The 22647-nt window shown below is 40.1% G+C and overlaps 1 protein-coding gene across 11 annotated transcripts in view; it reads right to left on the reverse strand.

Annotated features, from left to right (window-relative positions):
- Nucleotides 1-22647, reverse strand: part of Nr2c2 (nuclear receptor subfamily 2 group C member 2) — a 51418-nt gene that overhangs the window by 21057 nt on the left and 7714 nt on the right. For 2 of the 11 annotated variants that reach the window (XM_032906076.1, XM_032906077.1), the window contains exons 2-5: nucleotides 18099-18182; nucleotides 3256-3335; nucleotides 1534-1573; nucleotides 823-933 (exon numbers count right to left, since the gene is read on the reverse strand). In XM_032906076.1, coding sequence (XP_032761967.1) covers nucleotides 823-894 — 72 coding nt within the window. In that variant the 5' untranslated portion in view covers nucleotides 895-933; nucleotides 1534-1573; nucleotides 3256-3335; nucleotides 18099-18182. Of the gene's footprint in view, nucleotides 1-822; nucleotides 934-1533; nucleotides 1574-3255; nucleotides 3336-18098; nucleotides 18745-20926; nucleotides 21065-22647 lie in introns of those variants that run through there. The other 9 variants (XM_032906070.1, XM_032906071.1, XM_032906069.1 and 6 more) reach the window with 6 other exon arrangements.

A 22647-nucleotide genomic window follows, 5' to 3' on the forward strand; every position in this document is an offset into this window, starting at 1 on the left:
TGTGTGTGTGTGTGTGTGTGTGTGATTTGTTTATGAATGAAGCTGCATACATGCCATGGTGCCCGTGTAGAGATATGAGGACAACTTTTGAGGATCTGTTCTTTCCTCCTTCCTGTGTTAGTTCAGGGACTGAGCTCAAGTCACCATGGTTTCTTGGCAAGTGCTTTTACCTGCAAATGTTTTTTTCAGTTGCTCATCCCTGTTCATGTGCTCTGATTTAGCTGGTTAGTTAAATAGCAAATGCTTTATCCATTCCTCCCAGCTTCTTGCTATAATCCCATAAGTCTTTTTGTTCAAAAGAACAGAAAAATATTCAGTGGATTAAAGGCAGATTCGCAGCCCTGCCCCTGCTTAAGTAATAGTTAATAATAGTAATAATAGTTACCTTGCATTGATAATACATATTAAACATGATTATGTATAAGATGCCTTTCTAAGCCTTTTAAAAGATCTACTATTATCTATATTTTCCAAATAGAAAAGTAAAACATTAAAATTGTTAATTGCCCTGACTGAAAAACCTATTAAGTGGGGGCACTGGATGTGACTACAAAAGCAAGGGGTCCCTGATCCTAATAAAATATATATTGCCTCTCAATTTGGAAGCAAGTAAATAATGGTATATCATCCAGTATTTTGAAGCAATAGTTCACACTTTTGCTTTAAAAGTAATTAAACAAATATAAATGTTTACCTGCGGCTTTCTAAATGATTGAGCTCACACTGTGCTTGGTACCAAGAGGTAAATACTCTGAAGTGAATCCCTTAGGCAGGTTTGGTTTTGGACAGAGTAAAGAAACCCAGTGGAACCGACATGAGTACCTGAATGCGCTGAGGTGAGGCTACCGCAGAGTCGGTGGAAATTATCTGGATGCGCGGGGAGGGGCTGGTCATCCCTGGAGATTCCGGCCGAGAGGTCTGTGTACGTGGTACCTGTGGATAAGAACATGGGTTTAGGAAGGCACCCAGTGATTTCCTAAGAACTACACTTTTCTTTCTTTCTTTAAGGCAAGGTCTTATAAAGTCCATGCTGGCCTCAAACTATTGAACTACTGACCCTCCTGTTTCTACCTCCCAAGTACCAGGATTACAAGTGTGCACAACCATGCCTAGCAAGAGCATGTTGTCAACACAGTACAGCAAAGGAAATGGTGAGATACTGCCCATGATGGTACTAAGAAAACATCTTAAATATCTGCTTCTGATGTTGAAAACACAGGATAAACCAACTCAGTTCTGCTTTTCATGACCTTTTTAAAAAAAGCTACCAGAATAACTTTTAAAAGAGATTCTATTTGAAGTTTTTCTACTGTTTCCAAAGTCAGCTGTAACATTCTCTTTTTATGATAACTTTTAATAGAAAGGCTTTCACAACACTGCAAGGGATGGATGACACGAATCAGCACAGCCCTGAAAGTTATTGGGAGCAGCATTTATGGAAAGGTTTGGCAACCTCCTAGATTCCGGCAGAACCAAGTTGGGCAAAGTTCACCATGAACACAAGGGTCTCTCTCGTACTTAGTCAGTACCTACCAAAGGCGAGGATCAACGTGCTGAGTGGTCACCTGGGTACCTGAAGTAAGAAGACAGCATTTTCCTAGATTAAAAGTATATCATAAACCAGTATCATGCCATACAAAGGTTGCATGTTTCCCACACCCTAAAATATATTTCCCTAATTTGTTCTGTGAGGCCAATATTGCTCAACATCTTATAAGATGTCATGAAAATTATCTTACAAATACAGATGTAAAAATTCAACAAAAGAAAGCAAACTGAATCCAGTAGCATGCCTAAGTGCAGCTTACCTAAAGGATGCAAAACTGGTTCAGTGCATGAAAATCACAGTTCAGCAAGAGTTGCAAGATCACTTCAATGGACAAAACAGACAGGAAGCACTTGATAAAAACATAACACCCTTTCATGATTTAAAAGAAAAAAAAAAAACCCCAAAACCAAAAAAAACCAATGAAACAAAGAAAGCACCCAATCTGGTAAAGATAGAGGACAAAAGTTTTCCCCCAAGATGAGAAAGCAGACCAGGTATGCTTTCGCTACTGTGTAAATGTACTAGGACTCCTAGCTGGGAAACTAGGGAGAGAGAAAAAAACTAAAGGGGGGGGGGTTGGGGAGAGAAAGGATAGATGAGGGAAGCAGATATATACCATGATTGTAAAAAATTTTATTATGCATATTGAATGTTATTACATAAAAATATTACAGAACCCACAAAAATTCCTTACAACTAGTCAGAATTCCAAGGTTGGAGGTACAAGATTAACTGCATTTCTATACACTGAGAATAGCAATCTAAAAACAAAATTAAGAAAATAATCTCACTGATGATATAACATAAAAAAGAACAGAACATGGGAGTAAATTTAACGAAGTATAAACAATCCAGGTGTGATGGCTCAGACATGTAATCCCAGGAACTTGAGCAGTGGACTGCTGTTTGAGGCCAATCAGAGATGCATAAACCAGCTTAGACTAGAGTGAGAACTTGTTCTTCTCCATCCCCCAAAAGGCAAAAAAAAAAAAAAAAAAAAAAAGAAAAAAGAAAAAGAAAACAAACAAATCCCCAGAAAATACCACTGAAAGAATTAAAACAGCCTAAGTAGAAAGACATCTATGTTCAGATCAGAACACAATGCTAATAGGCACTGCTTCCTAAACTGACAGATTCAATGTCATCCCCGCTGAAAACCCAGGTGTTCTTTTCTCTCCATGTATTGATCTGCTAGTCCTAAAATCCATGTAAAATTCAAGGAATCCAGAACAAAACAACCCATCCCTTTCTATCTTCAGAGACAGGTTATCATATATGTCGGGCTAGCTTCAAGCCCATTATGTAGCCAAGGATAATTTTTGAATGTCCGATCTTCCTGCTTCCACCTCCCACATACTGGGATTACAGATGGGTGCTTTGTATAAATTAGGCAAGCACTCTACCAAGTCAGCTACATTCTACACCGCCTATTCTCAACCTGGGTTGTAGTTACATGGAAACATTCTGTGATAATTCATTGAGTTTTACAATCAATAGAATATATATATGTATGTATGTATGTATGTATGTATATATGTATATATATGCATATGTGTATATATATCACTAACAATTAAAATTTATATATAAATTACACTAACAAATTTGTCTTTGAAATAACCAAGTGTATTCAAAAATATTTTATAGAGACCCAGAAAAGATTTTCAAATCACAAAACTACAGCAATCATTGGGCCTATGTCATACCTGAACCTGAGCTGGGCTGTTTTTAAGCTCTGCAGTCTGGTCCAAGTACAGGCTATCTCTCTGGAATCTGGCTTCTTTACCTGTGTAAGCATATACTTGCTGAGATTGTGGGTCAATGGTAGAGCCTTGTCTTGTATGAAAGGGCCCCCAGGTTCAAATCCCTAGCAATGCTTATTTGGGTGTGGTGGCAGTCACCTATAATCCCAACAACCAAGGATACTGTGGGTAGAGAGACTGGAACAAGAAATCTGGACTATGTAAAAGCATGTGCCTTTAATCCCAGCACTCAGGAGACAGAGGCAGGTGGAGCTCTGAGTTTAAGGCCAGACTGTTCTACACAGGGAAAACCCATTTTGAGGTGGAATGGGAGGAGACTGTACTGGCTGGTTTTACGTATTAACTTGACACAAGCTAGAGTTATCACAGAGAAAAAGAGTCTCCCTTGAGAAAATGCCTCCATGAGATCCAGCTGTAAGGCATTTTCTCAACTAGTGATGAAGGGAGGACCCAGCCCATTGTGGATGGTGCCATCCCTGGGCTAGTTGTCTTGGGTTCTGTAAGAAAGCAAGCTGAGCAAGCCAGGGGAAGCAAGCCTGTAAGCAGCATTCCTCCATGGCTTCTGTATCCATCCACTCCTACCTCCAAATTCCTACCCTGTGGTAAGTTCCTGTCCTGATTTCCTTTGGTAATGAACAGCAATATGGAAGTGTAAGCTGAATAAACCCTTTCCTCCCCAACTTGCTTCTTAGTCATAATGTTTGTGCAGGAATAAAACCTGACCAAGACAAAGACACTATCAAAATACAATTCAAGGATTCTGTGAAACTATGTGCAAAGTTGGTTATGAAGGTGTACAGGTGTGTTTGGGCACAGACCTTTACATGGCTTGCAGCTTAGACTTAAAGGTGAAGGCAGGCAGCTGTTGAACTTCACTTCTTTCTAAAGTTATACATGTATTTCCAACACACAGGCCATCTTTGCTATCTCCATAGTCTAATTAAAGCCCTGTTTCTGTAGCCTGCCTTTAATGTCTCTCAAACTGGCTTGTCTCCTGTAGGCTCCAATCCTGGATACTGGCACTCTTCACAGGGCACTACCCTATCTGTTCAATGACTATTTCTCTTCTGAGCATACAGTGAATGCTTGCTTAATGAATGAACGATGCTATCTTAGGGAAAGAATAAGAAGTCTGTGTTGCAGCCATGAGTTTGGACTCTGCTAATTAGACATTGTGTGAGCACAGCTCAGTGCCTCCCTTGGAAGTTTATTACATAAACCAAGGACATGGATGGGGTCTCAAAATGTAAGTTCAGATTTTCTCACATTCTTTCATCACTGCACAGCACTGCTTCCCACACAGTCACCTGCTGAAAAACAAACATTTAAGTTTGAGGAATGTCTGCACAACATGGAGTCAATGTGCAGATTTTCATAGAGCAAAACAGTTCAAACATAGTACAGAAAAAAAATCAGCAAATAAATCTAATATGTTACAAATCTCAATCAGGAACTTCTGAATTCTTAACATCCAGGGGAAATAATGAATGATGCAAATGCCTAAAAGCTACAGGCAGCCTAGGCTAAAAGAACCATATTCTTTTGTATCCGTTTCAAATGGCCATGGCATTTGGGTCGCTGGGTAGTGAGTGACCCCTCTATGTTGAAGTTTGCATCACCTGTGTAGCAGGTTTCATCAGAGGGGAACTGATAAGCTGCTTCTGGACTGTAAGTCTACCTCTGTTTTATTTTGGGGGGGTCCACTGCTGTGATAAACACCATGACTAAAAGCAACTTAGAGAAGAAACGTTTATTTCACCTCATACCTCACACCTCATAGTACATCACCAAGAGACAAGACAGGAACCTGGATGCAGGAACTGAGGCAGAGATCATGGAGGAATGCTGCTTACTGGCTGGTTCCTCAAGGCTATCTCAATCTGTATTCTTATATACCCCAGAACCACCTACCCAGGGGTGGTACCACCCACAACAGGCTGGGCCCACACATATCAATCATTAATCAAGAAAATGCACCACTGGTTTGCCCACAGATCATTCTTATGGAGGCATTTTCTTAACTGTAGTTCCTTCTCAACTTGACAAAAGCTAACCAGGACAACTCCTGTGTAACACAAAGGACTGGAAAGTTCTCAGTCCAGCTGATGAGCTTTGCTCTCTTGATGACCTACAAGTTCAGCACTAGAAGCCTTTAAAGGCTCAAATTTAAACAACATAGGTGAAAACACACACACACACACACACACACACACACACACACACACACACCACACACCTATAAAGCAGAAGGATCATGAGTTCAGGCTAGGTGGGTGCCAAAGGAGATCTTGTCTTGAAACTGAAAAAAAAACAAAACCAACAACTCTATCTCACAATTATGTAAAATGGTATGATATTTAATTGCAATTTGGTTCATAATCTCTTGTTCATAGGCGAATTACCTGCCACACTAGTTTCTAAAAAGAAAAAAGCCTGCTAGATTCTTCCAAATATACAACTGAGTTCTAAATACTGTGCATTTCAGCTTTGGAAACCAATTTCTACTGAAATACAATGCTTAGAGAGAGCACCACTCCTCCACCCCTGCTCTGCATGTTCACACATATACAAGTACAACTAGAGAAGATTCCTGTGCTGCTCCACTGGTTTGCTTTCTTCTATTCCTCTCCACCCCACCAGTGTGCCCGTGCATGCAAACATGCAAACATGCAAACACAGTCTTGAGAGCATGCATTGCACACACACACACACACACACACACACACACACACACACACACACACACACACACACACGCACACACACACACACACGCATGCACACACACAGCCAATTGTTCCCAAAGGCTTTATTTATATATTTTTTTTCTTCAGCAACTTGCCAAGCCATAGTAACCACCAAATCAGCCAGGGGTTGGTGGATAGCCTTCAAACTCTGCTGTGCAGATTCAATTTACCATACCATACAAGGTTGTTTAGAGATACCCTTTCTGTGACCTTGCTTTGCTGAAGGTCAAGTGTACAATCATTCACTGTAACCAAGGAAGCAAAATCGAAATATTTCTGCTGTTCTTCCAGCTAGCTGCTGAAACAGTGTGTTGACTACCATGATGACCTACTTCTGGAAGATGTATGTTATTTTACCAAGGCTTCCTTTACCTAGACTCCTGTGGCTTTGTTAAACCCTCTTCCCTCTCCCCTTCCCTTTACAGATCACCTCTCTTTAGTGAATTCGCAGAATGTTACTATGGAGAATAAAAAACTAGAATTTTGAAAGTACATGGCATAGAGAGAAGTTTTGGAGAACATGGACAGTCTGCATATAGTATCTTCAACTTCACTATGCTAAAGCTAGTATTTCTGTAGATATGGAATCTCTGAAGCACAGGCAACAACATATGGTCTGCGCTACATTCAAAAACCACTCCAAGAACAGCAGAATGGACTTTGCTTGCTGTCTCTAAGAGCTAAAGTTAACTTATAAGCCCATCTGCCCAAGGACAGATGACTTTCTGGAAAGTTCGGAGCTGTTGTTCATGTAAACAAGGTTGGTTGCCCCAACTGCACATCCTGTGAGCAGTTGCAGGTACATAGGCAGGAAGTACATCAGGATATATACTTGCTCCCAATTGGAAATGGCCTTGTGGGTTCTGGCTTTATAAGCATCTGTGATAGCTACTCCCAGTTGTCTACTTGACTATATCTGGAATGAACTACAATCCAGAAATGGGGGGCACACTCGTGACCCAGATCTTGAGGCTGGAAGACACATGCCTTTAATACAGATTTTGAGGCACACCTTTAACCTGGGCCATACTTTCCACTGGATGCCTACAATAAAGATGGTGGGAAAAGGAAGGGTTTGTTCTTTGCCTGCTTGTACTGACTTGCCAGCACATCTGCTGGAATCTACTTCAGGATTCCAGCTTATACAGAAGACCAGCTGAAACACACGGAGCCTTGTGGCATTGAGCAACTACTAGATTCTTGGACTTCCCATTCACAGCTAGTCACTGTTTGGTTAGTTGGATGCAGCCTGTAAGTCATCCCAATAAATTCCATATATATAAGAAATAGCAAGGGTTTCCTCATTAAGGTCTGGTGGGAAAGAGCCCACCACCAGCTGCAGAAGCAGAAAATGCCAGATATTTGTAGTTCAATGGAAAGTGGCAGTCCATCAGATACTCAAAAGCCATTAGACCTGCTCTCTCTTGTGGCTCTGCCTCATTTTATGCAACATTTATCTCAATCTTCCTGTCCATTTATCCACCTCCATAACCCAATATTCTTTAAGAGTTATCTTGTATAATTTATAACAGAGAAAGGTTAGAATAACTATATATCCCCCACACTAGGTAATGGGTTGGTAAGGTATGCTATGTTCTATTATACAATATAAGACAGCTATGAAAATTATGTTCTTACAGTCTATATAGCAAGCTGCAGATAGAATATTCTGTAAAACAGCATTATGGAAACACAAAGTAATACACACACTATGGGCACAACTGAATAAATGTATATTTTAAAAAACCAAAAGACTTATTCATCCAATTAGCAAATTCTAGCTTACTGTTTGAGACAGGTCTCACTACACAGCTCTGGCTGGTCTGAAACTATTTAAGATCACGCTGGCCTCAAACTTAACCTGTTCTTAAATGCTAGAAGTACATAGACTACTATGCCTAGCCCAACAAGCAAAATTCAAGTGCTCATTATACTTCAAGCCAATGTATAGGACCCAGGGAACACAACAGTAAATATAAAAGTTTTGGTCTTACTAAAGCTTACCTTTTATGTGGTAAAGGGCTAGGGCTGTAGATAATAAACTCACAGAAGATAATAGCAACCATAATTGGGGTAAAGGAGGTAGGTAAGGGAATGTAGGTGGTGGCCATCTTAAATCTGATTTTCTCTTTATGAGGCTAGCAATATGAACACCAGAACTTAAGAAAAAAAGTTAATCTAATTCATGGACACAGATGCAAATAAAGTGTGTAGGTACAAAGGTTGTGTCAAGTTCAGTTTAACTGTGGCATTGGACAGCAAAGTCAGTCTAGCTTATCACATTAACTGACTCAAAGAAGGAGATACATGGCCATCCTACCAGGCTCTGAAAAGGACTTGATAAAATTCAACATCTGCTAAGTTCATCAATTTTACTCCAACTAGAAATACAGAAAATGTACTTAATCTAATAAGGAATAAAAGCTCATACAATTGCCTCAAACCCTTCTATTTAAAATGAGAATTAGGTAAAGAAGGATACTTGCTATTACCACTTTGATTCAATACTGTAGTAGACATCCTATCTATAAAAGTATAGTAAGACAAAAGCAGAAGAGAAAAAAATCTGAGCTAAGAATTAGTTAAGTGGCTGGCAAGATGGCTCAATGGATTAGGTACTTGACACATAAGCATTAGGATTGGAGTTCAATTCACAGCATCACACAAAAGGCCAGGTGCAGTGGCCATGCACCAGCCTATCATCCTACATCTGAGGAGTTGAAGACAAGAAGATCCCTGAGCAGGGACTTTTTTAAAAGCCAGAATCTAAGCATGTGGGAGGTAGAAGCAGACAGATCTCTAGGAATTAGAGGTCAACCTGGTCTATAAAGTAAGTTCCAGCCAAAAGTTGCCAGAGTGAAACCTGTCTCAAAAAATGTATCTCATCATAGTGACACATGGCTTTAATCCTAGCACTCGGGAGGCAGAGGCAATAGGATCTCTGAGTTTAAGGCCAACCTGGTCTACAAAAAGTTTCAGGACAGGCAGGGCTACACAGAGAAACTCTGTCTCAAACTGCCAAAGGAATTAGTAAGGATAAGACTTCTCAATTTAAAAGAATGCAGGAGGCCGGGGTAATTGTGCACACCTTTAATCACAGTACTGAGGTAGAGGCTGGTGGATCTTTGTGATTTTGAGACCAACATGGTCTACACAGTGAGTTCTAGGGTAGCCGGGACTAAAGAGTGTATACCTGTTTCCAAACTCAACCAGCCAGGGCCAGCAAGATTACCAGTAGGTAAAGCGCTTACTGTGTAAGCCTGATGACCTGAGGTCAATTATCCAAACCCACATGATAGAATAGAATCAAAACAAGTTGTCCTCTAACCACTATATGAGTGTTGTGGCACAAGCATGCCTTTTGCACTCCAATAAATAAAAGTTAAAAAAAAAAAAAGTCTATGAGAAAAATTATTAGAGGAAAAGGCACCACAAGTTGTCATGCAGCAGCATGCTTTATGGACTATGTGCTGCTATGCATGTTGGAAGGACTTGAAATGCAAATCAAAAGACTTGCCATTTAAATATTTGGTTGAACTCAACCATAAGGATGGTTTTCCAACGAGTAAGAGTCAGCATGCAAATGACTCTTTGGTCTGTAAAGCCTTATGGCTAATCTTGAAATACTGTAAAAAGTTAAAAAAAAAAAAATTGGTACTAACTTCTTTCTGATTTGGTGTCCAAGAGCTCAGTTTCATCTTCCTAACTAGATGACAGAACATAATTCCAGCTACCCAGAAGAGGATATGGTGGCATCTTTTCAGGAATTTGGATACCAGGCACAGAACAACAGTGCTCAACAGGACTCAGGATAGAGGTTGGAGCAAATCCACCCCTTTAAGGATGACCTTTCTTAAGATGCTCATAGCAATCAGACTTCCTTTCTAAGGTTGTTTAAAAGGGGCCCTCTGTTGAAGACTGCAACAGTGGCAAACAAAGAAACTCTACAAAAAAATCTTTGCACTGAAAATATTTGGTCTTGAGCTCAGACTGCCACCTGCAGAAACAACAAAAATCTCAGTGCTGGTGACTGAACCTGGTGCCCCCAGATTCACCTAGACTGTCTGGCCAGCAAGCACCTATGATCCTCCTGTCTCCATCTCTCCTCATTATGAGAATGCCCAGCTTTTTACACATACATTGGATACACAAACTCAAGGGCTTGTGATTTCACTGCAAGTATTTTAATAACAGTAATCTCCTCAGCTTGCATCTTTTACTTTTCAAAAGATTTTTTAATTTTTAATTTTATGTATGAATATTTACCTACATGTAGAAAACTGTCTTCTCACTTAAGGCTCATAAAAACGTTCTATAGACAACAACTGTAAGTGCCTGATAAATGTTCATGACAACATTTCTGATAAACTCAACTCTAGTGAACGTCAAAATCTCCCACAAGTACATATTAGGATTACTCAGAACTAACTAGGTGTCCTTCCTGGGAAGAGCTGGGACATAGTAGGATAGTTTAAGTTATTGAAAATTTGAGCTCTCCTAAATAGTAACAAAAAAGTTTAACTGACAGCATGTTATTGACTTACATTGTTTTTTAATTTTTAAATTTTATTTATATGGTTTGCCTGTGTATGACATCACCTGTATGACTGATACCCTTGGAGATGAGAAGAGGATCCCTTAGAGCCGGAGTTATAGTTTCAAACCAATATATGGGCACGGGGAACCAAAGCCAGATCTTCTCTCTGTAAGAGTAGCAAGTGCACTTAACCACTAAGCCATCTCTCCAGCCTATTTTTGAATGTTTTAAACGGTTTGAAAGCTGCCTCTTGAAGAAATTCAGAATATGTGCCTGATTTTGTACTCCTAAGAAATTAATTTTGTATCAATCTTGACCGAGTGGTACCCCAATATAAAGAAGTTACTATTGTTATGTGCACATATGTAGAAACCAGGGGTTGATATCCCATGTTTTCCTTAAGGGCTTCTCCTCCTTTCTTTCCTCCTGTGATGGTTTGTATATTGGAGGCCCAGGGAGTGGCACTTGTAGAAGGTGTGGCCCTGTTGGAGTAGGTATGGCCTATTGGAGTAGGTGTGTCACTGTGGGTGTGGGCTCATCCTAGCTGCCTGGAAGCCAGTATTCTAGCAGCCTTTAGATGAAGATGTAGAACTCTCAGCTCCTCCTATCCCATGCTTGCTTGGATGCTGCCATGATCCAGACTTGATAATACTGGACTGAACCTCTGAACCTGTAAGCCAACTCCAATTAAATGTTGTCCTTTATAAGATTTGGCTCAGTCATGGTGTCTGTTCACAGCAGTAAAACCCTAACTAAGGCACCCCCTAAACTGGCTGGTTTTGTGTCTACTTGACACAATCTAGAGTCATCATAGAAAAATAAGCCTCAGTTGAGGTAATACCTCCATGAGATCCAGTGGTGCCATCCCTGAGCTGATGGTCCTGGGTTCTCTAAGAAAGCAGCTTGAGCAATCCATAAGGAGCAAGCCAGTAAGCAGAATCCCTCCATGGCCTCTCCATCAGCTTCTGCCTCAAGAATCCTGTCATGTTTGAGTTCCTGTCCTGACTTCAATGATAAGACAGTGCTGTGGAAGTATAAGCTGAATAAACCCTTTCCTCCCTAATGTGCTTTTTGATCATGGGGTTTCATGGGAAACCTCATTAAGACAAATTGGTACCAGGGACTGGGATATTGCTGTGATAGGTCTGCCAACCCTTTTGTTTGGAGGAATTTGGACTTTGGGTTAGTAAATGCTTTAAGCACTGTTTAGTGGGCCAAACTAGTAGAAACATGGAAGATGGTGGTGCTGAGGGTGGTTTGTGCTGTGGGGGCCTGGCTAAAGAGGTTCCAGAGAAAAAGAATAATATGTGGGATGGAAACTGTTCTTGTGATATTTTAGTGAAGAATAAATGTAGCTGCTTTCTTTTTTTTTTTTTTTTTTTTTGTCCAAAACAAATCTTCCTGAGGCTGAATTAATTGAAGAGTTGTGAGGCTGGAGTGAAGAGTTGATTTACTGCTTTGGCAGAAGACATCTCAAAACAGTCTAGTATCAACTCTGTAGTGCAGATGTTAGTGTTTATTCTCATGCAAATTTATAATGAAAAGGAGTAAGTTGGGTAAGAAAAATACAGCACGTACAATTTGGAGGAAAAGGAGGCACCAGGAAGAGGAATGGAGCAAAGTCCTGTGTTCAAGGAGATAAATTAGAAAAGCCTGATGTTAAATGGAATAAAAGAGAGTGGTGACTTCAGGGCAAGATCCAACCTAGCTAAGCTTCCAGTTTGTAAAAGGGATTTAAGAAAATGCACTCGCACCTTTAACCCAAACACTGGGAAAGCAGACATAGGTAGATTTCAAAATTCAAGGCCAGCCTGGTCCACAGAGAGTAATCCAGTACAGCCAAGCTTATACAGTGAAGGAAACCATGAAAACCAGAAAGCTGGAAGATGGGCCATGTTCCAGCCCCAGCAAGCAGCAGAACTTGGCAGCTTTAGCCATATGGTTCTGGCTTTAGAGTCAAGGATAAAAAAAGGGATTATGGAATCTCCCTCTGAGACTAAGGAAAGCAGCTGAAGTCAGTCATGTTTCAGAGGTGCCCCTGTATGGAGGCCTAGAGAGGCCATTGTGTGAGGCCGTGAGGGTGAAGCCTAGATTACCTTGAAAACCCCAAGATGTTAGATATGCCAATGCCGTGGAATACCTGCTAGGAAGGGTTGCTAACACTGAGTGGCACTAGCCCAAGAAAAAGAAATGTGTTGCAGAAAACAAAGCTCAAAGGAGTTGGAGATCTGAAGAGTGCTCTGACATGGAGATGCAGAGTCTGAAGTTTGCCCAGCTGCTTTACAGTCTTGCTTTGGTCCAGTATTTCCTCAAAAAGCTGCCTTTGGGAATGGTAATGTATATCCTATGCCATTATATATTGGAAGTATGTGATCTGCTTTTTGATTTTTATAAGAGACTACAGTTAAGAGATTGAGTCTCAGAAGGGACTTTGAACTTCAGACTTTTAAATGCTGATACTATGTGTGTATACATACAGACTATGGGGACTTTTGAGGTTAGTCTAACTGCATTTTGCATTACGATATGGCTACAAGCCTATGGGGGCCAGGGAGCCAAATGTTGTGGTTTGAATAAAAATGGCCCCTATAGGCCCATAGGGAGTGGCACTATTAGGAGATGTGGCCTTACTGGAGGAGGTGTGTCACTAGAGGGGGGTAGGCTTTGAGGACTCAGATGCTTAAGTCAGGCCCAGTGTGGCACTCTCTTCCTGCTGCCTGCAACCCAGATGTAGAACTTTTAGCTCCTTCTCTAGCACCATGTCTGCCTACAAGCCACCATGTTCCCTGCCATAAAGATAATGGACTGAACCTCTGAAACTGTAAGCCAGTCCTAAGTAAGGGTTTTCCTTCGTAAGAGTTGCCCCGGTCATGGTGTCTCTTCACAGCAATAGAAACTGTAACTAAGACACTGCCCTCAATCCCTATTTTGTGTGTGCGATGTACACAGGTATGTATAGATGTACATCCATGTCTCTGTATGCAGAAGTATGAGAAGGATAGCAAGTATCCACTCGTTGCCCTATTTTTCCTTGAGTTGGTTTCACTGATCTAGAGCTGGGCCAGTGACAGAATGCCTCAGCAATCCTTCCATCTACCTCCCTCAAAGTGCTGAGGTTAAAGGTATGAGGCTGCCATGCCTAATTTTTGCATGGCTACTTGAAATTTAAACTTAAATTTAAACTTAGGTCTTACTGCTTATGCAGAAAGTACTCTGATCCACTATGGTAATCTCAATTGTCAACTTTCAAACTAGAACCACCTAGGAGATGGGCCACTAGGTATGATGACTGTGGGAACCTATCCTGTTTTGTTTTATTTTGAGATAAAGTCTCACTATGTAGCTTTGGCTGGCATGGAACTCCCAATGTGGATCAAGCTGACCTCCAACGTATAAGAGATCTGCCTGTTTCCCTAGTGCTGGAGTTAAAGGTGTACACCATCATGCCCAGCTCCCTCCCCTCCTCAGATTTATTTATTTTAGAGTATATAAATGTTTGCTCACATATATATCTATATACCACATGCATGCCTGGTGCCCAAAGAAGCTGGAGGGCATTCAGTCTCCCAGAACTGATGCTGCAGAAGGTTGTGAACTGTCACATGGATGGCAGAAACCCAACCTGAATCCTCTGCCAAAAACAAGTTCTTTCACCTCTGAGCCATCTTCCAGCTCTAGATAATCGTAATGAGGTTAAGTAAAATGGGAAGATGTGCCCAACTATGGATACTATTCTGTGGTCTGTCATCCTGAACTGTATTAAAAAGAGAAGCTGAGCACAAGCATCTAGCACTGTCTGTTTCCTAACTGTGGTTGCGATGTGCTTCAAGCTCTTGCTGCCTTAACTTTCATGCTATAACGGCCTCCTTCAACCATGGACCAAAATAAACCCTTCCTTCCTTAGGTACTTTTCTGTTGTTACTGGAATAAAGGACTGTACGGGCTGGTTTTGTGTGTTAACTTGATACAAGCTACAGTCATCACAGAGAAAGGAGCCTTAGTTGAGGAAATGCCTCCATGAGATATAGGCATTTTCTCAATTAGTGTTCAATGGAAGAAGGCCCAGCCTATTGTGGGTGGTGCCATTCCTGGGCTGGTAGTCCTGGGTTGTGTACGAAGGGCAGGCTGAGCAAGGCAGGAGAAGCAAGCCAGTAAGCAGCTCCCTTCTATGCTTTCTGGATCAGCTCCTGCCCCAAGATTCCAGCCCTGCTTGGTTGAGTTTCTGTCCTAACTTCCTCTAGTGATAGATTATGATCTGGAAGTGTAAGCCAAATAAACCCTTTCTTCCCTAGCTTGCTTTTTGTTCACTAAGAGAAACCCTAACTAAGACAAATACCATGAACAAAGGCAACTTAAAGTCTATTTTGGTTTATGGCTCCAGAGAGATTCCATAATAGTCTATTATGGCATAGGTATTAGAGCTGGAGGAGAAACTGAGGTATCACATCTTCAAGTGAAAACACAGTGTAGATAGGAAATGGAAGACACAAACTCTCAAAGCCCACCAAGACTGTGCCATCTCACCAAACAGCACCATCAACCAGGGACCGAGAGTTCAAATACATGAGCTTATAGGGACATTTTCCATTCAAAACCACCACACTTCCTTAAGTGGCTTTTGTCAGGGGTATTTTTACCACAGCCCCCCCCCCCAATAACTTAGAAACTTAACCATCTCCCAGACACCCACATTAGTTTTTGTATTTTTTGAGATAGCCTCTCTTACTAAACCTAGAACTCATGGATTCAGCTAGATTGCCTGGCCAGCAAGACCTCAGGATCCCCCTTTCTTCAACTCACTGTTGCTAAAATTCAGGCATTCTCTGCCACATCCTGCTGCTTTTTATATGTGGGTATGAGGCATCTGAACTCATGTCAGGCAAAATACTCATCTATATAAAAATACTCATAATCATAAAAATATATTTAAAAAAATTAAAAGTCTAATATAATGGAGGGTTACCATAATGAATCACAAGACTCAAAACTGTATAGTTTTATATCAAAGAAAAAGTTCTTAAAGAAAAAAAGACATTGTCTATACTTGATAAGTCAAGAACTAACAGGGCAAAGACATTTTTATAAGCAGAAAGCAAATTTAAGATATTAAGATATAGGGGTAAGCAAAGACTATACACGGACTGATCCTGGGCTCTAAATTCATAGGTAGCAATGAATAGCCTAGTAAGGGCACCAATGGAAGGGGAAGAAGCCCTTGGCCCTGCCAAGGCTGGACCCCCAGTGAACGGGATTGTTGGGGGTAGGACAGTAATGAGGGGAGGATGGGGAGGGTAACACCCACATAGAAGGGGAGGGGGAGGGGTTAGGGGAATGTTGACCTGGAAACTGGGAAAGGGAATAACAATTGAAATGTAAGTAAGAAATACCCAATTTAATAAAGATGGAGAAAAAAAAAAAAAGATATAGGGGTAAGGACAGGGTGAAGCAGACCTGGTTCAGGAGCCTACTATGTTTGATGCTTCAAATCTATAGTAATGTTGGCCTAAAATCATGTGATATGTATATGCTACTTTTGACAAGGACATGGGAATGCATATGTCTAGTTCCTAAGAGAGCAGAGAAATGAATTCATAAAACTTGGACAATCCAAGACTCAGAAACCTGACACTGGAGAGATGACTGCTCTCTCCCCATTGAGGATATGCCTTGCTTGCTCTCTCCCCATTGAGGATATGCCTTGCTTGCTCTCTCCCCATTGAGGATATGCCTTGCTTGCTTTCTCCCCATTGAGGATATGCCTTGCTTGCTCTCTCCCCATTGAGGATATGCCTTGCTTGCTTTCTCCCCATTGAGGATATGCCTTGCTTGCTCTCTCCCCATTGAGGATATGCCTTGCTTGCTTTCTCCCCATTGAGGATATGCCTTGCTAGCAGTGACTGCTGTTTCAGAGCTGAGAGCTCAATTTATAAACATCCCCTACATGGAAACGGTAAGTTTTATGCAATGAAGCTATACACCCTGATGATAAAAGAGCAATGAAGATTGTTAAGATTTAGACTTTCTCCACAGATCTGAGAGGGACTATGAGGCTAGGAATCATACCTAAGAGTAAACTTTAGCTAGTTTTTATGTATGACTCCATGAATTGTACACATGAAATTGATATTAATGTTATTTTCTTCTCTTAACGAATTCAGGATGGCCTTTTAGGACTGTGTGCATACATATCAAGTCAACCTCAACAAGAAATCCTTATTAAGTGAAAATAAAACTGAGCACTTGAAAAACCAACAATTATTATCAAGGTAATTATTCCTGTCATGAGCTAAACCAATACAAGCAGTTAAGCTCATCATTTTCATAGTTCTAATATATTTCTTTAAAAATATATTTCTAGGGGGTGGAGAAATGGCTCAATGGTTAAAAGCACTGGCTGCTCTTCCAGAGGATTGGGGTTCGATTCTTAGCACTCACATGGCAGCTCATAACCATTGTTTAACTCTAGTTCCAGGGGATCCAATACCTCTTTTGACCTCTGCAGGCACTATACACATATTGTGCATAGACACAAATTCAGGCAAAACACACATATATTTACATGTGTCTTTTCTTTGAATATCCATTCTTTGGTAAATTTGTCTTTGTTTCAGAAATGTAATTCAAAACGCAAATCTTCGTTTCTTCTAAGAATTCATAGTTGTAGTATAAAGCAGGGAGGTTTATAAAAAGTGCAAAGACCTAGGTCAGAATCCCATTTCTGCTACAATAAGCTTTTGGCTAACAACATGGTTTTTGAGGCATGGTTTCTTTCTCATCTATAAAATGGTAACAGTAACCAACCTCGAAAGGTTACCAATCAGAGTTATCCTTGCATAGGGTCTGGTTTACTGAATATTCAAGTATGTTATTAGTGATGATAGAATAATGACACTTACTTTTCAAGGTCTGGCCCTGACTATACCCCCTCTACACCTCATGTTGCCTGCAGGTACCAAGCTGTTTTATGCCTCGATCTCTTTTCCTAAGTTTCTCCTCATGTTAATCCCTCTAGAATCTGCCACAAATTTCTCACTATACTTACCTAGTCTGTCTGATAAATGCTTGTCATTGAAGGGCCATCTAGTGCACACACTGTTACACTTACTGTTACTCCTTAACTGGGTGTGATAAGCACCCCTGTATTGCGGACAGTAGCAAGTGATTAAACAATCTGGTCTACCATTGTGCAGTAACAAGTATATAAGAAACCAAGACACAGCCTTAGAGTTAAAATTACTGCACAATAACAATCAGATTTGTTGACTTGAGGCTGAGATAAAAATTTCAAGTCATCTTACTAAACACAACCACCCTATCCATGCAGAAAAATCTTACTAACAGCTGCTTTTGTCATTTTTATTTTTATTTAGTGTCAGCATCCTGCTTTGGATATGAATCATGTGCTGACTTCTTTGGGACTGTTTTGAAAACCACAGAGCATACTGATTTCTACTCTTTCAAAAGCAAGGGTGCCAGCTATTGTGCTAGCCCCTGTCACTCACCTCAGCCACCTGCTGGGTCCCCACTCTGTGCTGAACCAGCCCCTCCATATTTGTAGCCATGGTGAAGCAAGATCATTAGAGAACCTGTTTGGAAAAATGCAGCAACTTCTATCAGGTATGGAAAACCAGGCTACTGGAAAATTATCACTCATCAGAATTCATCTTTGATACTATCTTACAAGGACCATGCCTTCTATAGGAAACAAAGCCAGCAGGGTCATCAAATCTAGATATGCCATAAAATTAACCAACTTTTATAGAAACATTTTAATTGGGAAATTTCTCTTGGCAGATATAAATGCAGAGGAATAAGGGACTTATCAGATCTTCCAAGTTTAACCACTCAGAGAGGTGAAATCTTTACATAACTTTTTGTCACAGTACACTGAGTAAAATGGTGGCTATTTGAGAAAACTGTGAGGTCAACTTTGGGCAGAATACTAGCTTGCTATATTGTTATCAACTAAACTTTTATTACTAGTAGCAATATGAGAAGCAAAACCATGCCCAGATTACACAACTCATTTACAGGCTGAAAGACAAACAATAACCAACGAAGAGAGACAAAGAATATGCTAATCAATTTATAATCAATTAATATATATTTGAGACAGGGTCTCACTGTGTAACTCTAACTGGCCTGAAACTTATGTAAACCAGGTTAGCCTCAAACTCAAGAGAACCACACATGCCTCTGCCTCCCAAATGTTGGGATTAAAAAAGAGAGAGAGAGAGAGAGAGAGTGTGTGTGTGTGTGTGTGTGTGTGTGTGTGTGTCCCCATGTCCTTAGCTTTCCACTAATAGAAAAAAAAAAATTGATGCCATCATTTGCAAAATTTGAGGATGATCATTGAAAGACTGAAAGACCAAAAAGCCTGATAGCCTCCTAGATTAGAGTCACTTAAACACTGTCACTTCTGACTCTCTACGTCTTCTTGTCACAAACAAGACAGCTCTGCATTCCCTAGACACTTTTCAAAAGCCAGGGTTTATTTGGGACAATTCATTACCTGCATAGGTCTCAGGCTAAACAGGAAAACAAGCTCTAGCAGAATTATGTTTGAATTTGCACATAAAAACTGTACAGTGTTACTGTACAGTTTATCTATGTGTAATATACACAGATGCACCATTAGTTCTTTTGCTTGCTTGGACTACTATACAATCAATAGTTTCACAAAATACCTTTCTATAGCATTCCTACTTATGAGGCACAGATCTCCAAGCTTTCTGTGGCTATTATCTGTATTTTTCTACCCATTATTAGGTAGCTGCTCCTATTACTTTAACTTCCAATTAGATTGTTTCATTGCCTAGATGAGTAGTAAATGAAGTGTGAAACAATGGTTGACAACTTAAAAAGACCTAGAACCTGTAAGCACAGGTACTGCACCAACAGGGACAGGATACCAGATCACAGATATCAGTGATTCACCTCCATTTAATATGGCCAGGCATGAGCTACTGGGGCTAGTCTTCTTACTCTGAAGCCTTTTCTTCCAGGGAATATGAGGCTAAAGAACAAACTAGAGCCCATCACACATGCTAATCACGTTCTATCAGTAAGCTATATTGCCAGTCTGATTTTTTTTTTTGAGTAGGCAAAACTTTTTGTTTCTTAAAGTACAACAGGAAACAATGGCTTTTTTGTTATTTTTTGTTGCTATATTTTTTGATTTTTTTTGTCCTTGCTATGATTTAGTTCCAACTTAGAGAAAGAGAAAAAGGGAAAGCAACATTTGAGATAGCAGATAAGCTGTAGCACACAGCTACATGTGTGAGGTCAAATGCCAAGAATTAAATCCAGACAGATAGCCACAACTAATCATTTTATAATTCTGAAACAAACAGTGTTTCTGCTGCTAACTGTGGTTTAAGTAAAAGTGACTCTAAATACACTGAAACACTGGTAGAGAATTATTACTGAATATATAGAAATATCAGAACATTCTTTTAAAAGACCTATCTTTTTATGGGGTTTCCTGAAAAGACCCCATAGATCATTGAATTCCAAGTTTAGTAACTCAGAAAACTTATTGCAATGGTCCACTTTATGGGCTTCTTTTTGTTTTTGTTTATACTGTTAAGGACCAAATTCACAACTTTAAACCTGCTAGGAAAGCACTCTATCACCAAACTGTACCTCTACCCTGAATCACTTTAAATCTGCAGAGACCATCAACTTAAGATAGTTATGAGTCTCAAAATAATTCATATATATATATATATATATATATATATATATATTCAGGAAATAGTACACCTGTTAAGCTTTAAAAAGCTAAGCATTCTGGATATTTGACTGGGTAAGTGTATACATTTGTAAATGTGTTTGCCCATTCTTTAACATGTCTTGATGAATACCAGTATGATATTAATGCTGAATGGATCAATATTTTGGAAGTTTGTATTACCTTTTTTACTTATTAGCATACAGTGGGGGTGCATGTGTATGTGGTGGTGTACATGTGAAGAGGGCAATTTGCAATTGATTCTTTCTGCCTTTACAAGGGTTCTAAAGACTGAACTCACCACTGGGCTTGTAAGCACCTACCCCAAGTCATCTGCCAGCTTTGGCAGCCTGCATTTTGCCTACCCTAGGGTTAAAAATACCTTGGTATGTATTTTATTATATAAATGCAAAATAATGTTATCATTCACTTTTTAAGCTCTTAATCCATGTGCCTATTAGGTTTTAGAGTGTGATGAGTCAGGCGACATGTACTGAACCACCTAATCTGTAATTGTCATCTCTGCCATCATAACTCAGGTTTCCTTCTGAATGTAGCTATAATGGCAGGTTCTCTATTCCACCACTGGCTATTTACCTTTCTTTTGCTACCACCATTACTTCACTGTCACAGCTTTATAGGCCTTGCCCATTTCCTGAACCATCTCTTGAATTCCTGGAATTCTTGATGTCAATGTTGGTTTTCTACCTCCCAAGCAGCTTCAGCCATCAACTGCTAAATAAAAAACAAAAGGAGGAATGTATGCCTTCTAAGAAAACAAGCAGAGACAGTCAAAGTAAGAACAAACAGAGAAACTGCAGACAACCTTGCTTCCAACAGAAAGACTTTCATCCAACCAGAGCAGGTAAGTTAGAGGGTGTTTCAAAACTGCATTTAATCATGTTAGAAATGGGGTGTTGTAAACCAAATCCTACTCTTGTGTTTAAAAAAAAAAAAAAAGGAAAGGAAAAGGAAAAAGAAAAAGAGAGGAAGAAAAAAAGGGAAGCTGCTTCTTTCAGGACATCACAATGTAAAAAGTAAAACAAAACAAAACAAAACAAAACACACTCAGGAAATGTCAGGAAGCAGGGCTTCCTTTAACTAGGTGCTCCTGAAATAAAGATAATGTGGGCAAGACTCTCTCAACACCATACAACCACAGGACATCCCACAATCACAAAAGGCATACAGGAGAGGGCGGTCAGAGCCTTTGGAACAAAGCATGGGGCTCAGAGCCTTGGAACAAAGTATGGGGCATCAGTTTCAATTAGAGGGCATCTATCTCCCTTCCCAAAATGACAAGCTCCAGAACAGTGGTTGCTGGAAAACTCAGTCACTAACTCCATAATTGAGATCTAGAAATAACCAAACTAAAACCTATTACTACAGAAATAAGCTTTTAGGAAGAACTAGATGTGTGACTCAGTGAAAGATAGCCTGCTTAGCATGCACAAGACCTGGGTTTTGATCAAAAGCACCAAAAAGAAAAGGCCTTGGCTTGTGGAGGTAAGCTTAACACCGCCAACAGTAACCAACTGTATTAAGTGCTGTATTAATAAGCACTGTGGACAGAACACAGCTAGCTCTGGCTATAGAGACCCAAAGATGACTCATCCAGTCTAGCTAACCTTCAGATTGTACCCAGAGTTATGTTGATGGACGAGAACCCAAGTAATTGCCAAAAGAGTTATCAAGACACAGCACTGTAAGTAAAAAATATGGTAAGTTCCAGATAGCCCACCAAGTCTTATTAAGTAACTGCTATGACCAGACAATAAGCTGAAAGTTGAGAATTAATAAAATAAGGGAAGTCCTTTGTCCTTGATGAACCTGATGCAATTTAATGGCTATGGTAAGTGTTCCAAGGAAGAAGTAACTCTGGGGAGCTAATGACACTTAAAGAGGAGTTAGTTAGTGAGATGCCTCTGTGGGTAAAAGCACTTGCCTTCAAGCCTGACAGCCTGATTTAGATACCCTGGATCTACATGATAAAAGAGATCAACTGTCCTGACCAAGTCTCCCTGTTGTGAGGCTTTGGCACTAAGCTGATCTCTCTAATGGTAACCACGTCAGACTGTCAAAACTAGATGCAAAATGTTTATATTGAACCTGGAACTCATAGTATGTTGTAGTTACTATTTTTGAAGGTGCTGCTTTTACCTTCTCAAAAAACAAAAACAAAGAAACTTGAAGGCAGAAACTAAAGCTGTGAAACATACTTTAAGATTTACCCAAGATTGAACTGTATATATGTTCATGGTGATATCAGAATGGTGATACTGATTCTGTTTCTGTTAGAATGAGCCAGGGATAAATAA

Source organism: Rattus rattus, chromosome 6, assembly GCF_011064425.1.
Source record: "Rattus rattus isolate New Zealand chromosome 6, Rrattus_CSIRO_v1, whole genome shotgun sequence".
Lineage (NCBI taxonomy): Eukaryota > Metazoa > Chordata > Mammalia > Rodentia > Muridae > Rattus > Rattus rattus.